A 17,948-nucleotide genomic window follows, 5' to 3' on the forward strand; every position below is an offset into this window, starting at 1 on the left:
CCAGACCTTCAGGGACATAGTAGAGTCTCATCAGTTGAATGCTGAAGAAATGAATAAATGATTTGTCTCATATCTGCTACATTATCAAAAGATTTTGAATTGAATGGAAGCATAAACAATCTAGAGAGGGGTTGTCATCATTAAGACATGGGTGCTTGAAGCCAACAGCCTGAACTTAGATAAAATTGCTAATTCCTTAGGTTTTCTTAGTCTCCGTTTCTTAAACAATGAAATGAGGTTAATAATTATACTTCATGGGTTTGTTGGGTAGATTAAATGAGATAATGTGTGTTAAAGTATTTATTGTGGTACCTTTCACAGTAAATGATAGCTGCTATTACTATTATTACTACTACTTTTTAGTTTAATAGTTTCTAAATCCTGACTAATGTTACTTGTAATATACCCTTTGTTAGTTCCAAGTCAAATAGGGATGAGAGAGAGAAGGAGAATGAAAATTGTTGCCAACTCTCTTTTCCTGGAAAGAATTCTTTCCAGTCTAAGATTTTTTTCTCTTCTTTTTAGTTTTTAAATCCTTTTGTTTATGAAATGAAAGATGGACTTTTTTTTTTTTTTAGTTCTTTTTAAGTTAACCAAAACTGTGTATGTTATTGTTGTCTGTATGTATGTTGGTTTTTAATGTATTTATTTAGTTTACTAAAAATAAAATCCCAACATCTGGAAACCACTGAGACTCAGAGAGGTGGCATTACACACCCAAGGTCACAAACAGGACTTATGCCTTCTTTACTGACACTCCTATATCCCTCTTCTTTTTCATCAAGAAATAAAGTGTTTAGCCAGAAAAAAGAAAAGATTAATCCCACAGAACAGGAAAAATACAAGCTTTCAAAATAAACTAAAAACCTAAGGGTAAAGTTTTGTTCTTAAAAATTAAATGATAAATGACTCCTACTTCTAAAATTTAGTGATTATGATAGCACTAAAAGGACATCAGATATTTTTAATCTTTTGACTCACGGTGGGGTCTTTTTAGCATTTACTCCTTGTGAGTAGACATGTTGCACACTAAAAGAATACTAAAGAAAGCAAATGCAGGTTACTTAGTTTCTACATATACTTTATTTTGTCTTGTGAAAGTTCTTTTTCCACTTCATTATAGATGAGATTAGTTCTGGTGTCAGAAGACTTTTTGCATGGAATATTTTACTGACTCCTAACTGAGGAAATGCAGAATCTTTCCAACTCTTAATTAAAGCTTTATAACATCCTGAGGATTTAGAGGGGAACTTGTGGTCTCCCCAGAGCATCTTTGACTCTACAGGTAGTAAAATGCCAAGTAGGTCTTCATTTTTACAGACAGTGACTCAGGCTAAGCATGCAGATGTTCATATGTTTTATTATTCTTAGCCTCAGCCTTCTTTCATGTTTTTTCTCTAATTTTCTCTGTTTCCGCAAATCACAGGCCATGACTATCTCTTCAAGGCCACTTACGTTTTCCATGGAAAAATATGTGTGCATGAGCACGTGTGTATTTGTATATTTGTGTATAGTGTGTATGTGTCTCTCTCTTCTCCCACCTCCTTCTGTCCGCAGTAAAAGAAAGTAAAACCCTTTTGGAAAGTCTTCTTGGCCTCTTTCACATAAACCTAGCTGTTGCTTTTCTTTTACTCTCTTTGAACTTTAATACTTATTGTGTAGCAGTTGTATACATATTTCCTTGAAGGTAGGTGTTGTGTCTTATTCTCCTCCAAATCCCGAGTACCTAGCCTTGATGCTTAGTAAATGTGAGTGGATGAGTGGGTCATTGAGAGAGTGAGTGATTTGGAGACTAGCTTGAGAAAATGGATTCTTTATTAATGACCAACACCTCAGATTATTCATGAGTATCTCTTAAAAGTTTTCTATGAGTTTAAACTGGATTATCTGATGGCTTGTGAATGGGTTACAGAGAAAAAAATTTTCTTCCTTTTCCCAGGATTCTCTGGTTAGATACCTGTTCTTGGTTATTATTTGTGAGCCTTAAAACTAGTTTCTCTTATTCCCTGTTGGTCAGCTGGCTATGCTAAGAAGTATTATGATATCTGTTTGGAAGAGCCTTAATAAGTAGACAGTTTCTGTCCCCCTTTTCTCTCAGTATTTTCAGTGAATATGAACATCTCCTATTCACCAGACCTTTTTCTAGGCCTCGAAGGTACAGTAGTGAACAAAGTGAATTCTCGTCTTTATAGGGTTTATATGGGAGGGATAGGCAATATACAAATATGTAGTATGTCAAGTACTGATGAATGCTATGAATTAAATTGGGGTAAGGGGGTAAAAAGTGATAAGCCTAGGGGCGCCTGGGTAGCGCAGTCGTTGAGCGTCTGCCTTTGGCTCAGGGCGTGGTCCCGGCGTTCCGGGATCGAGTCCCACATCGAGCTCCTCCACTGGGAGCCTGCTTCTTCCTCTCCCACTCCCCCTGCTGTGTTCCCTCTCTCGCTGGCTGTCTGTCACATAAATAAATAAAATCTTTAAAAAAAAAAAAAGTGATAAGCCTAAAATGTAGCTTTAAAGGAAGAAAATACCAGGAAAAAAGCTGTTAAAGAAGCATGCTAAAATAATTGATAAGGGTTATTTCTGATAATGAAATTATAGATGTTTCTTAAATTATGCTTTTATGTAGTTTTCCAAAGTGTTCATTGCCTTTATTCTTGGGAAGAGGGTGCCCGTGAGATCACATTTGCATTTAAAGCCTCATTCTGCCATTGCACTACTGGGTATTTACCCCAAAGATACAGACGTAGTGAAGAGAAGGGCCATATGCACCCCAATGTTCATAGCAGCAATGTCCACAATAGCTAAATCGTGGAAGGAGCCGAGATGCCCTTCAACAGATGACTGGATTAAGAAGTTGTGGTCCATATATACAATGGAATATTACTCAGCTATCAGAAAGAACGAGTTCTCAACATTTGCTACAACATGGACAGCACTGGAGGAGATAATGCTAAGTGAAATAAGTCAAGCAGAGAAAGACAACTATCATATGATTTCTCTCATCTATGGAACATAAGAACTAGGATGATCAGTAGGGGAAGAAAGGGATAAAGAAAGGGGGGGGTAATCAGAAGGGGGAATGAAACATGAGAGACTATGGACTATGAGAAACAAACTGAGGACTTCAGAGGGGAGGGGGGTGGGGGAATGGGATAGACCGGTGATGGGTAGTAAGGAGGGCACGTATTGCATGGTGCACTGGGTGTTATACACAACTAATGAATCATCGAGCCTTACATCGGAAACCGGGGATGTACTGTATGGTGACTAACATAATATAATAAAAAATCATAAAAAAAAAAAAATAAAATAAAATAAAAAAAAAAAAGATAACGAATGACACGTTGCATTGTAAGGAGAGCCACAGACCTTGCCGTAACTGATAACTAGGTACATGGAAAAAAAAAAAAAAAATAAAGCCTCATTCTGATGGTCATAGCTCCTCTGTGATCAAGAGGAAGAAAGCCACCTACTGATTCCTCTCTGAATATTTCTGGGAATCCTCAGCACGTAGTCCGGAAAAGTTCATACTCAGTCCTTCCAGTCTCTGGACAGGCCTCTACTTCATATCAGTCATGATCAATATCTGAGGAGGTTGTTGCCAAAGTCTTAATTCCCCAATTTGGGCAAAAGTGCTTTGTCATTCATCCAGGACACATTCCCCAGTGTTTGGACCGATGCTGAGTAGGTCGTCTATTCTGATGAAGAAAGTGTAGAAAAACTCTAGTAAAACTACAAGTAGCATATTCTTTATACACAAACGTCATGTATTTTACTAATGTCTTTCACAGTATATACTTCACAATATTTCAGTCAAACTTAACCTAACTCAACACTATTGCCATGAGTGTTATGACTTCTTGTAAAAGCTGTGGCAAAGAAAAAGCATGAAGCAGATTTTTAATTCCCTCCAATGAAAGGAGCCAACTCTTTTTCCTTCGCCCCCTTTCTACCAGTCAGGACATCACCTGCACCCTGGTTGTGCCTCAGCTGCTGTGGCATCAGGAATTACAAGGCGCAGAGAAGGAGGGAGAAAGAAAAGTCTAAAACAACACCCATGACTAGGCTGGGCCCCAGGCTGTGGGACTTAGATATGTAGTTATAAAAAAGCATCTTTTATGGCCAAAGCTGTAGAATTTCCTGTAACTCTGGACTATGAACATCCTCTTTGGGCTCAGAGTTGTTGATCTATCTCTAAAGGACTAATTTTCTTTATGCTTCTTCCCATCGTCTTTACCTGCCTCCTCCACCTCATGACTGTCTTGATGACAAAGCAAGCAAAAGTAATATATACCTTCTTGCCCCTCTTCAGTTAATGTCCATGGTATACTGATTTTCAGAGGTAAAGGCACACTTTACACATTTAAATGGCTATGTGGGCACACTTTTGTTTTAAAACCGATTTGATGTAAAGATGAAGATTTGAGGGAGAACACAGAAGAATTTTCAGTCTCTTTGCTCTTTCTTGCCCTGTCTCTTGCAATTCTCTTTCCCTTCCTTCCTTTGTTTCTATTTTCTTATATCAAGTAACAATTCCTATAAACATTCTTTGGCTTTATTGGTAGCCTTTTTGCCTGAATAGGTAAAACATATCTCAAAGTAGATCCGTTCATTCCAGCCAGAAATGTTAATCCATTTGGTAAGTGCAGTGTGATGGAACAGATAACTTCTCATGCCTGGGATCACGTTAAATAATTACTTTTGCAATTACTGTTCCCTCTGCCTGGCATATCTTTATCTTTCCCACCTCCATCTATTCCTTATTTAAAAGACCTACCTCAAATGTAATAGTTTCTTTGATACTTTTTCTGATTCTCCCTGTTAGTGACTCCTACTACAGGGTTTTCCTACCTAATAGCTCATTTAAGATTGTTTTATTATTGTTTTTTATGTCTCTCATTAGACTGTGAGATTTTGGGGGTAGGAACTGTATTTTCTAATTTTCTTAGATCTGATATTCAAGAACTGTTTTTGACCGTTCTTCTTGGATAAGCCTTATTCACTGTTTTTAAGGACTTTACAATCTAATAATGGTGATATATCAATCACAGATAACCATAGTACAAACTAGAATGCAGTCACTACCACAGAGAAGAAAGAAATCACTTCTTGCCGTGGGAAGTAGAGGTTTTCCCAGGCTTAGGGGATGAGGTGACATTCACAATACACCCTGAAGGATAAGTGTGAAATGGGGAATTAATGAAATCCAGCTTCTCTTACTTCCTGATGGCTTTATTAGAAATAGTTTCAGTGCATGAGAACTATATTATTTGACATATATTCCAAAGCCTTTAACCTAGAGTTAGTTTTCTTGTTTTCGATCTGAAATAATTCATCAGTTGATTTATACAAAAGAATGTATTGTGTGTGTATGGGGGGGTAGGTATCAATGTCTTCACTATCTTCATGGATTTAAGTAGTAAATTCAGGAACTGATATTTAGGATTAGATTTTTTTCATCTGTCTAAATGTAACCAACCAAAAAAGGACGTGAAATTTTGATGTATTTCTGTCCTGTTGTATTGATTTTCTTTATTCATTTTAGCCACAGATCCCTTTGCTTCTGTTTTTGGAAGTGAATCATTTGAAGATGGATTTGCTGACTTCAGCACATTGTCAAAGGTAATCTGCAGTGACTAGTGGGAAGGTGAAATATACTCTGTTTCCACCAGTGGAGCAGTTCTTCCTTCCAATTATGTAACCCTGTCATAGACATCTCAACTTGATTTCAGTGTTGATTTCAGATAGGAATGATAGATAAGATATAATTAAAGTAGACATATTTCTATACATAAAGACTATGGTGATGGTACAGGTAATTATAATTTCCTACTGACAGGTTAGCTCAACAACTTCATTTTAAGAGTCTTCTGCATGTTTAAACATATTTCTTCCAGTTGAACTAATATATCTCTTGAATTTACCTGTTGACTGGGTCAATAGATGTAAAATTTGGGCATTCATGCCATCTTCTCTGCATTGATTACTTCATTCTATGTTCTGAGGCTGTTAGGGTTAGTATTAAAATAATTAATACACATAGTCAAGCTCTATATGTCCACTATCTATTTTCCAGTGTAGCTGTAGGATTGATTCAGGCCAAAAGAGTAAAATTAAAGTATATGTGAAATTGTCAGTATCATCGGTTCTCAGATGGATGTTATTTCCCCCTCCACCCTCACCCTCAATTATTTGGCATTGTCTAAAGACATTTTTGGTTGTCACAACTGGGAAGGAGGACTATTCTTATCTAGTAGCTAGAGACCAGGGGTGCTGTTAAACGTCTTACAACACAGTATCCAGCTCCCCACAACACAGAATTACGTCCCGCCCACAATGTAAGTAGTACTGTAGAGAAGCGCTGGCCTAAAGAGATCTAAAACCATAATGTCTGATTCATTATAGAAAAGTGAATCTTCCATTATTAGAAAGGCAGAGTCTTCAGACCCACATTAAGACTTGTTGTTCCATGGGATTAGCTTGCTTTTAAAAATTGACTTTCATGTTGTCTTTAATGTTTTTCAAGATGCCATTTTCTTTGTCGTTAGTATTAAATCTTTCCTATATTTAGGTGCATTGGGAAGTGTGGAATCAGTATTTTTTTTCTTTATCATTTGGATCAGATATTCATTTGAGGAAAAATATATAGTCCCTTTAAAATGGACCTCAGGTGGTTTTGTATTGGCTGAAGCTTGGAAAACTTTTAATCCAGAGTTGGCTTGTTTTGGTATGATCTGTTGCTTTTCATAAGTACTGATGTTATAATCACTACTCACATAGAACAGTTTTTTTAAAAATTTCTCCCTTTTGGCCCCAAATACAAAGGTTAACATGTCAGTGCTCTCAGAATTGAAATAAATAAAACTGCATAATACTGAAGATCATTTTTCTAAATGTTACACCATATATACTTTGGTTGGTATAATTTATATAACCATGTGTACACATCTCTTTTCAAACAAAGGTCAACAACGAAGATCCTTTTAGTTCAGCCACATCGAGCTCTGTCAACAATGTGGTCATTAAAAAAAATGTGCTTGAGGAAACATCAGTCAAAAGTGAAGATGTACCCCCAGCACTGCCACCAAAGATTGGAACTCCAACAAGACCCTGCCCACCACCACCTGGTATGAGAGCTGGTATCTTTCCTAATCAACTGAGATGCTTTTTCTCTTTCTGAAAAATATTGTTGTGAGCCTAATAGACTTAAATAATAAAGGGTTTTAAACAAAACAAGTCAAAAAACATGGCAGCAGCCTGGTACTGTCGTCTGTTCAGACCTCAGTACAGAATGACAGACATGTGCCTAAAAGGCCAGCATGTGTAATGTGAACCACTTTTCTGGCGAGAGCTCATTTCTTTTTAAATCATTTTAGAGAGGCAGTAAATGGAAGGAGGACAGTATTAGTGAAATGGCTTGCTTTCTGGAAATTCACTGATTACCATTTACACAAACAGTTTCCGTCACTTTGGTGCTTTAACTAAATTTCTGTAAGAAAAGATTAATTTGAAGTCCCGTTCTTTTCCTGACCAAACTGAAGTCTTCCTTAAATCCTTTAATGTGAAAATATATGGCCTTTTTGGTGTCCAGAATTCAGCAACATAACTATTTAAAAGAAAGTATTGTTTTTCATGAAGGAAAATAATATTTTACTTCACTTAATAAGAGACTATTTTATAAAAACAATTTTTTGGGTCCAGGAACAAATTCTTAATGTTTTTAGTGTTGTGTTTTTAACAAAGATATTAAAGTTCACAAGAAGTGGCTAACAGGGCAATCCCCTGAATAGGTGTAGTGCTGCGAGGCTGTTATGTGAGAAGAGACATCTGGTACAGGGTTATTTTAATGATCATGTATCATTCCTTGGTAAGTTTTTAGCCACGGTAGTTACGGATTTTTATGCTTGCCTTTCGTAATAACCTCCCTGTGGTATTTCTTGGGCAGATAATTTTTCTCTTTTTTGACTTAAAGTGTACAATTGTTAATACTCAATTATCTGTTGAAAAATCAGGTAAACAAATTAAGTGACTTCTATCTTTTAAGAAAAAGTAGCCTATATCATATATTGCTGGAGGCTAAGGTTGTCAGAATACATTAAAAAAAAAAAAATGAGCCAACAAACAATCCAACTAAAAAATGGGCAGAAGGCATAACAGACATTTCTCAAAAAAAGCATACAAATGGCCAACAGACACAGGAAAAGGTGCTAAACATTACTTATCTTCAGAGAAATGCAAATCAAAACTACAATGAGATATCACCTCACAACTATCAGAATGGCTAAAATTAAAAACACAAGAAATAACAAGTGTTGGTGAGGTTGTGGGGAAAAAAGGAACCCTCATACACTGGTAGTGGGAATGCAGACTGGTGTGGCCAGTCTGGAAAACAGTGTGTTTTCAGAAAGTTAAAAATAGAGCTAGCCTAGGATCCAACAATCTCATGACTGGGTATTTACCCAAAGAATACAAAAATACTAATTCAAAGGGATACAAGTACCCGATGTTTATAGCAACATTATTTACAACAGCCAAATTATGGAAGCAACCCAAGTAAGTGTCCATTAATAGATGAATGGAGAGAGATGAATGGTACACACACACACAGGAATATTAGCCTTAGAAAAGAGTGAGGAGAGTTTGTCATTTACAATAACATGGCTGGACCTAGAGAGTATAATGCTAAGTAAAATAAGTCAGAGAAAGATGAATACCATATGATTTCACTCATATGTGGAATTTAAGAAACAAAACAAATGGATAAAGAAAAAAAGAGACAAACCAAAAAACAGACTTTTAACTATAGAAAACAAACTGGGGGCTCCCAAAAAGGAGGTGAGTGGGGGTTGGGTGAAATAGGTGAAGGGGATTAAGAGTACACTTGCCATGATGAGCACTGAGTAATGTACAGAATTGTTGAATCACTGTATTGTACATCTGGAACCAATGTAACACTGTATGTTAACTATACTGAAGTTAAATTTTTTTAAAAAATAGAAAAATGAGTCAATTTGCTCATTTAAGTTTTATTACCTGTATAATGCCAATAGCAAAGTTATTTTTAAATCCTAAGTAAAATAATATACTAGTACATTAACTAAATCTAAGGATCTTCAGCATTTAACACTATAGGAGTATTAAGGAAAAAAGGATGATTTTTTGGAGAGAGCACTGGACTGGGAGCTTAAAGATCTGGGTGCTAATTCTGGACGTCCTCAGACTAGCTCTGTGATCTTGAGTGTGTAATTTCATATGTCTGAACCTCAGCTGTCTGAGCTATGAGATGGTGGCAGTAACTCTAATTTTGCCTACCTTCCCAGGAATGTTGGAAGGATCCAATGAGATACGAGATACGAACATCTTTTATAAGCTGCTCATGGAAAGACTGTTATGATTGCTATTACCAGTTTAACACATTTTAGGAAAAATGTATATTTGAAAATATTTTAACACCTATACTTACCATTTTCTTTCGAGAAGTACTAAGTTAAGAGAACTTGTTTGAAAATTGTGATGAGTTTAGTAACAGTACGCTGTTGTTTGGTCAAAGATGAGTTTATCCTCAACCACAAATATTTAGGCCCTGGACTTCAAAACATTCTCTTTATTCTTCAATTTGAAATATTGTAGATGGCCAAAAGTAGGTGAGGTTTTCCAAGGTATTTCTTAATCATGTTTCCAGGTGGTATATATAGATCTAGAGAAAAAAATCAGAAGAATATGGTCATTTTTCAAAGGTCATTTGCCCTTACTGGCACTAGTGGACAGCTTTATCAGGCTGAGGTTACAATAGCAGAGACCATTTCTGTCTTTATTTTTTGTCATTCTTTTCCTGTTTCATCCTTTCCTATCTCTCTCCTTGGGAACACGCTGCTTTGGGGAAGACAAGGTTTAATACACTCGGGGCAAAAATATGATTCCTGGCCCATTCCTTTCCCCTTTGCTATTTTTTCATTTAGCTACATAGAGCTGGAATGTATTTGAGAGGTTGTGTGTGAAAAATTTGAGGACAGACTGTTGGTGTAGCCATTTAAGACCATACTAAGAATGTGTATTTTAGGTACTTACCTCCATTCCCCCACCCCCAGTTCTTTAATGCTCTCTGTGTTCATGTTCTTGTGTGTTTGTTTGCCATATTTGCTGGTTGAGTTAATTGTAATGATTTTGATCCAGGGAAAAGACCCACCAACAAATTGGATTCTTCTGATCCTTTTAAACTGAATGATCCATTTCAGCCTTTCCCAGACAATGATAGCCCCAAAGAAAAAGATCCTGATATGTTTTGCGATTCATTCACTTCTACTACCACTACCACTACCACTACCAATAAAGAGGCTGACCCAAGCAATTTTGCTAACTTCAGTGCTGTAAGTACTGTGAATGGGCTGTTTGGGGGAAAAATCTTTCCATTTACAGTTTAAAGAGTTTTCAGTAATTACTTTGGAGTCTGCCAAATTTGCATCATTTCAACTAAATTTACCAACATACTAAAAATGATCTGTATTCCTCCCCCAACCAAAATTTGTTTGATTGTGTTTTGATGGTTCTAACATTGTTCCATTGCACAAATGATTTTAGTAGTCTTAGTCCTTGTGATGTATACCAGTTGTTTTGCAAACCCTTCTCTTAGTCTTACTAAACAATATAAATAAAATCTTGACAAATTGTTATGGATGATGGGCCATTACAGAGTCATTTGCTGTCTGCCCACTGGATGAATAATGGCAATAACGAGCTTGTGTATTTGTAACTGTGTATGTGTGTTTGTGTATAAAGTTTTGATAATTTCTGGAGACCTGTCAGCAACTGTTATATGAGGGGATAAAGCCAGGGATTCTTTGAATAGAAGGCAAAACTCTGGCTTTTATATAGTAGTGTTTTTTAAATGTAAATGTCAATTTTATGAAGTAAATACAATTGTCAAGAGCTGAACAGTCTTTAATTATTTGGGTGGTTCTAATTCACTAACCTTCCATATTTACTCTGCATTCTCCCAGAGCTGACTAAAATAGGCACACCAGTAAAAACAATGGAAGGATGCTGTGATGACACGTAGATAAGGCCAAAAGATCACAGAAATGGGGCAACCAACTATGGAGGTGTCACTGTGGGGGCCATAAAAGCACAATGATATATATTCCATCATTATTTAGATAAGAAACGAAGCTAATTTTTTTTAATTTATTTTTTTTCCAGCTTTTCAGTATGTACTCTAAGTTCCATTGGCTTCTTGTGAATATGACGGAGCAGAATAGGAATCAATGTTTTGAATGTTGGAAAATGGAGTGTCAAAATGATACTGACTTAACTTTTGTTAGAGTTTGAGTTGTCTCAAGCAAAAAATCCAGAATTGTTCCCTTTAGGAGATTATAATCTTCTTGATATAAAATAACCTTCTGGCTATGGCACTTAATATCATAAATATGATTTTAGCAAGTCAAAATCTCATTGGAATAAGTCTTGAACTATAGCAGGGGCATTTTGCTTATTTCATACTTCGGAATTTCAACAGTATAATATAAAGCAACTCATAATAAAAATGCCTGCCTTCCTTCCTTACGAAAGTTTTGTTAAGTATTATAAATTTTAAAGTCCCTCTAATTCATTAGAGAAAAAACTACCATTTTCAAAAAGCCTGACAATTTCTTTCATTTCATCCTGTTGTGGTATTCCTCTATATGACAGGACTTCAAACCAAGTAAAATTTTTTTATTTAGTATCTCTCAACATTGCTGTTTTGGGTAGATAAAAATACTTCCCTGACCTAACATTAAGGTTTAAGGTTTTATTAATGTTAACTATATGGTTTTATTTAGATCAAGTCAAAAAGTTCTCAGTGCCTGCAAAAATCTTTATAATGCATTAAAAAATAATTTGGTCCACATCTTACTATACTAGTACTTCTTGTTTTATGTATAGCAAAATCAGCATATTCTTTGCTACATAGATTTTCTGTAGCTGAGAGCAAGGATAAGGTAGGAGATCACCAGTGGGATTAAGTGGAAATGATTGATCATGTGAGGATGCTCCCTGAAGTTGAAGTAATAAATTTTTTGCATTAGATTAAAAGGCTAGCCCTCGAGTTTGTAAATATCCTAATTCACCTTAAGTATTTCTACTTTTTAAAAGTGGTTCAGTGTTTAGTTTTATAGACTTTCTATCAGTAGACTGCAATAATCTTTTTAAAGATTTTTTCTATTTATTTATTTGACAGAGAGAGAGCACAAGTAGGCAGAGCAGCAGGCAGAGTGGTAGAGAGAAAGAAGCAAGCTCCCCGCCAAGCAGGGAGCCTGACGTGGGGCTTGATCCCAGGACCCTGGGATCATGACCTAAGCTGAAGGCAGATGCCCAACCATCTGAGCCACGCAGGTGCCCCTGCAATAATTTTTAAAATTAAACCACATTTAATAACTGGTAAAACTAAATGTGTTTTCAGGGAAAAAAAATTAATAAGTAACAAATAAACTATTCCCAGAGTACTGTAGGTGAAACAAGTAGTGAATGTTCTCTGTAACAACTATTTTCCTTCTTTTCTTTTTGTTTTACGCATTAACTTACTTATTTGTTCATTCATCTTTTAAATGACAGTATCCCTCTGAAGAAGATATGATTGAATGGGCCAAGAGGGAAAGTGAGAGAGAGGAAGAGCAGAGGCTTGCCCGACTAAATCAGCAAGAGCAGGAAGACTTAGAACTGGCTATTGCACTCAGCAAATCTGAGATATCAGAAGCATGAAGAATTCTCCTGTCCTTTGTCAACCATACAATATTCTTCTTCCTGAATACTGAAGCTCTTTACAGTGTGTATCAAAACTACCTATGAGCATGGGAATACAAAAGGTTTGAGATTCCTGTAAATGTGACAAAAGTTTGTTTTTGTTTTTTTGTTTTTGTTTCTTACTCCATTTCAGATTTGTCCCCCCCCCCCATAAAAGCAGTAACCCAGTCAGACAACTTCTCCTAGGCTCCTGTTCTGATGTGCATTTACTGTGAGCTTTTGCCTGCCTGTGCTTTTACTTATAAAGCTAGAGTACCCAAGCTTCTGCCTTCTGGAATATAGAGAAATAGTTTCATCCCTGTGCTAACCTTGTTCTGTAGTTACTCTGATGATAGCCAGTGGGTTTCTTAAAGTTTGCAGTATTCTAATTTGATTTGAATGGTTGAGGGAGGGGAAGGGAAAGAACATCCTATTTCTTTTATGATAGTGCAAATTGGCTAGTTTAAAGCATTTGTTTGTATTTCCTTACAATTAAAATACTGTTCAGTTTGGTTTTTATAGACGAGGAAAAATATTTTGCATAAATTGATTCCACTATTGAAAAAGGGATGCTTTTTAGGGTTGAACCATCATAGCTTCAGACTCAATCTTTTCCTAAATAAAAATGTTAAAGCCTCATGTGTGAAATATATTTTTAGAAAAATTTCTCTGGATTTAAAGAATTTTAGATGAACAGATACCTCTCCATAATTTTAAGTGCTAGACAGTGGAGAAAATGTATCACTTAACATATACCTGTCAGTGCAAGGTAAGCAAAAGTCTTCACATGGCAGCCATTCTGCCAATGCTATAGCACTGTCCCCTTTAGTTCATGGTAGGTTTATTTTTGTACTTTGCAGAGGAAACTTAAGCATGCGAGAACTGGAAGGTACTTTAAACTTTTGTATATATATTTTTTTGTTTTCTTTAATGAAGGCTCACTTACTTGAAATGTAAAAACTTTCACTGAATACAAATGGGAAAAGTGATGTGTATTAAATCATTATTGCTTTTTGTCCATTTGTGTGGTTTAAAATAGTTTATTCTCTTCCTGGTTTTTACTTATAAAATTGGTGGGCTAGCAAAAAAATCTTGTTTTTTCTAATTGAGAGAGAAGAAACCTGTCAAATTGTCAAAGCTCTTCATGTATTAAAAGCCTATCTCCTGTAAAACTGACCTAGCAGGCAAGCTGAATTTGAAATAGACTGTGATGTAGGCTGTAAACTGTGGAATAACCTTTGTTTTCTTTTAACATCAGTTACTGACTTAGATAATGTATTGAATACCAAGATAAAGAAAAATGCACCTACAAACTAATTAAAAGTCTCTGTGGTCACCAAGTCAAGGTAGTATTGATCTGTGTTAATCAGAGTAACTTATTGCCTAGCTTACGAATAAATTCCAAAATATCCAATTCATTTCATCTTGAAATGGTGCTTTTTTTCTCTCCACACACAATTGGACTGCTGCAGTTTAAAGCAAACTTACACCACGTTCTTGCACAGCTAACTTTTTTCTACTTTTATAAATGGAAACATTTCGGCATAAAAGTCATACATATGAAGCAAGGGCTGAATCATAATCATCAGGCTTTGATTTTGATAAACTAATCCAGTGGCCTACGGATATACTGCTAAAGTTGATTGAGAAGGTAGTGTTGGGAGCTGTGATAGGTAGTCGTTTTGGGTTTTTTTTTTTTCCCTTCCCCTTATACTTCAGGATAAAGGTAAGTTGACTTGAATAACCTTCTTTTGCACTGGGAAAATAAAAAGATGTTTGAAATGCTTTTAAGGTATTTTTTTTAATTAAAAAACCACTCTGGAAAATATTAAATATCTGTAATTTATAAACACCAACCTTCAATGTAATAAGTGTACCCTAATCTTATGTATGTTTAACTGGATTACACAGATTCTTATCTTTTGTTAAAATATGTATACTCAGTGGACCAATATAATATTAAAGTATGTATATATTATATAAATATCCATAGCTCTCTCTCCACGCTCACTTGTGTAGGATGAATGTTTTAGAGACATTTGTGATTACATTTTACGTCGTTGACTCTGGCTGCAAAGCCTGTGCTTTCAAAGGACAGACAAGTATTCCTGAGAGCTCAGCGGCACTACTTGCCATCTTCTCCATACTCATTCAAGCTCAGTTGGGCTCTCTTTATAGAATTTTCTCTGATGTTTCAAACTTCTAAATTGTAGCCTGTAATTATGAGAACAATAAACTTTAAGTAATAATAAAGCATACTATCCATACATTCTATTTGAAATGGAGTTCTGCAGTTCTCTGTTACGTCCATGCTGTGTCCAAGGAGGGGTAGGTATATAATCAGCACAGGTTAATATGTGTAAAGTGCTTGAGGCAGTGCCTGGTATAGAATAAACACTCAATAAATGTTAACTATTATTTTTAGTTATCATGTCCTGTTTCTGTGAAAGAAAGATGGAAAATGTATGTGCACAGAGACCGTGCCTGAAACATAGATGGTTTGTATATATTTGTTGAGTGAGGATTTGTGACATGGGTCCTAGGAGGGCACCACGGTATAAAAAATTCTTTACGGTCCTGGGATAGAATCCCTAGTCTACCATTTTTGAGAAAGATGACTTTGAGAAACTTATTTAACCTCCCTGAGCCTCATTTTCATCATCTAATGAATATCATAATACTTAACTCATAGGATCATTCTGAAGGATTTGACTTTGGCAACTTTTTAATATTATATATTTTAATTAAGCAAAGTCCATCCTGTTATTATTAGTAGTGAAAAAAGCTATTGGTTTCCTGTGGCAGCAGCCCAAGAGCAGAGTATGGCAGGACAGGCATTTAGAAAGTTTCTTTCCCTCTTTGATCAAGTTTTAGCTGAAAGGAGTGCAGCCAAAACTGTAACCAAAGGAGGAGGCATCATGCTTCCAGAAAAATCTCAAGGAAAAGTATTGCAAGCAACAGTAGTAGCTGTTGGTTCAGGGTGTAAAGGCAAGGTGGAGAGATTCAACCAGTTAGTGTGAAAGTTGGAGATGAAGTTCTTCTCCCAGAATATGGAGGCACCAGAGCAATTCTAGATGACAAGGATTATATCTTATTTAGAGATGGTGACATTCTCAGAAAGTATGTAGACTGAAATAAGTCATTATTGAAATGATTTTCATGTGAAGGAAGTTTGCCCATTCCACTGAATTCTGAAATCTTTCACCATGTAAATAATTTCTATTTCTCTTTTATAATAAACTAATGATATCTCCAAAAAAAGAAAAAAGAAAAGAAAAAAGCTATTGGTTATTGGATACATGTTGTGTGTGAAGCATTACATTAAGCACTTTATGTGTGTTTTCTGGTTTAATCTTTACAACAGCCCTAAGTAGTACTATTATTAGCCTCTATTTTGAGATAGGTAAACTGAGGCTCAAGAAATTAAAATAATGTGCTTCGGATCATATGGCTAGTAAGTGAGATGTGCCAGGAATTGAACTCTGGTCTCTCTGATATTAAAACATGATACGCTTTCCATTTTACCATGCTTTGTCTCATTTTGTGTAAAAAAGTTTGCTCCTAGGAAATGCTAGGAATAGGACATTATAATCACAACAAATGACATGTTAGGCTCCAGGCAGAATCCATAGTGCTTTACATACATTAATTCATTTAATCCTCACAACAGCAGTAACTCTAATTTGTGTGTGTGTGTGTGTGTGTGTGTGTGTGTGTGTGTATAATAACAATAATCATCATCATCTCCATTTTACAGAAGAGGTGCCCTAACTAAGCCATAATTATGCAGCTAGTAAGTGGCAGAGCTGGCCACTTTTGAATTCAGGGAGCTGACTCCAGAGTTTTAACCACTACTTGCTATTTCTGTTAAAGGTGTGAAGCCAGAGAAGTATCATAAATAGAATAGTCCATGTGATCTCTGCTCTTGATTAATGAAGTAGCACATGGCGTCTTATAAAACATTTTCTAATTCATTCTCCTATGTAATCCTTAAAAGGATTTAGAATTTCTGACATACGAAAGCATTCAACCATTCTTAGTATTACCTTAAGTGATAAATAAGTACATAGGGGAGATGGCCACCATTGCTTTTCTTAAAGAAATACAAGTTTTTAAATCACAGAGTTTGCAAAAATGAAAAATAATTTATCAGTGCTAGCAAAGCTCTGGAAAATACATAAAAGGGTAGGCAAAGAGTAGTTTCTGAAGAGTTTGCTGCACAGATGAAGGGACAGGGCATTCTGGGCAGAGGCCATGGCTATGTATAAAAGACAAAGGGGGGGTAGGACATGGTATAGTGTACCAGCTGGCAGCAAGTATTGAAGTAATTCTCTGTGACTAGAGTTTAGGTCTGTTGGCAAAAGAGTGAAGTATTTGTGTTTGTGTGTAAGAAAGATCTTGAAGATGTTAATGGTGGTGATTTAGAGGATTGCTTTAGAGGGAAACCAGGCAAAGCAGGAAGAGCAGGTGAACGCTGCTGGAGTCATTCAGGTGAGATGGTAAGGAGCTAAAAATGTGGCTGAGGTCTGAGAGATAGGGACCAATTGAGGAGAATTAGCGTGGTTCACAAACTTTGGCAAGCATCAGGATCACCTGGAGGGCTTGTTAAAATACAGATTGTGACCCCATCCCCAGAGTTTCTGATTTCAGCAGGTCTAGAGTGGGGCCCAAGAATCTGAAATTCTGACAAGTTCCCAGATGATGTTAAAGTGCTGGCCCAGGGGAACCTAACTCTGAGAACCGCTGGAGTAGAGGCTAACTTCCAAGTCTCTTCTGCAAGTTTTTTTTTTTTTCAAAATATGTTTTGACTACATATTTATTTTCTCTCTCTTACTACTACACTGTAAACTCCACAGTAGTGGAGGCTCCAGGTCTATGACCCTCACAGAGCCTGTTCTGTTTTATTAAATCTACTCATTTAGTTTGCCATGCGGTTGCACCTTGTCATTCTACACTTGACCTGTGGATTCTGTTTCATAATATAAAGCACTTCCAATCTTTCTTGTGGATAGAGTCACTTAAAAATAGTAATTGGAAGCAATAACACTTTGTGCCAGTACTATGCGAAGCACTTACATATAATGATTTATTTTACTCTCCATAATAGTCCTTTAAGTTAGGTGCTGTTATTTCCAGTTTAAAGATGAGGTGCGAAAAGGTTAAATAACTTGCCCAAGATCCAGAACTAAAAA

The 17,948-nt window shown here is 36.1% G+C and overlaps 1 protein-coding gene and 1 pseudogene across 3 annotated transcripts in view; both read left to right on the forward strand.

Annotated features, from left to right (window-relative positions):
• The window catches only part of EPS15 (epidermal growth factor receptor pathway substrate 15), a 133,413-nt gene extending 119,239 nt beyond the window's left edge, over positions 1 to 14,174 (forward strand). For 2 of the 3 annotated variants that reach the window (XM_040627319.1, XM_040627320.1), the window contains exons 22-25: positions 5,546 to 5,622; positions 6,965 to 7,127; positions 10,174 to 10,367; positions 12,589 to 14,174. In XM_040627319.1, coding sequence (XP_040483253.1) covers positions 5,546 to 5,622; positions 6,965 to 7,127; positions 10,174 to 10,367; positions 12,589 to 12,735 — 581 coding nt within the window. In that variant the 3' untranslated portion in view covers positions 12,736 to 14,174. The remainder of the gene's footprint in view (positions 1 to 5,545; positions 5,623 to 6,964; positions 7,128 to 10,173; positions 10,368 to 12,588) is intronic. The other variant, XM_040627321.1, reaches the window with a different exon arrangement.
• Positions 14,175 to 15,163: 989 nt separating this feature from the next.
• LOC103670728 lies at positions 15,164 to 16,755 on the forward strand (annotated as a pseudogene).
• Positions 16,756 to 17,948: the final 1,193 nt, after the last annotated feature.

Source organism: Ursus maritimus, unplaced genomic scaffold (assembly GCF_017311325.1).
Source record: "Ursus maritimus isolate PB19 unplaced genomic scaffold, ASM1731132v1 scaffold_12, whole genome shotgun sequence".
In the NCBI taxonomy this organism is placed as follows: Eukaryota; Metazoa; Chordata; class Mammalia; order Carnivora; family Ursidae; genus Ursus; species Ursus maritimus.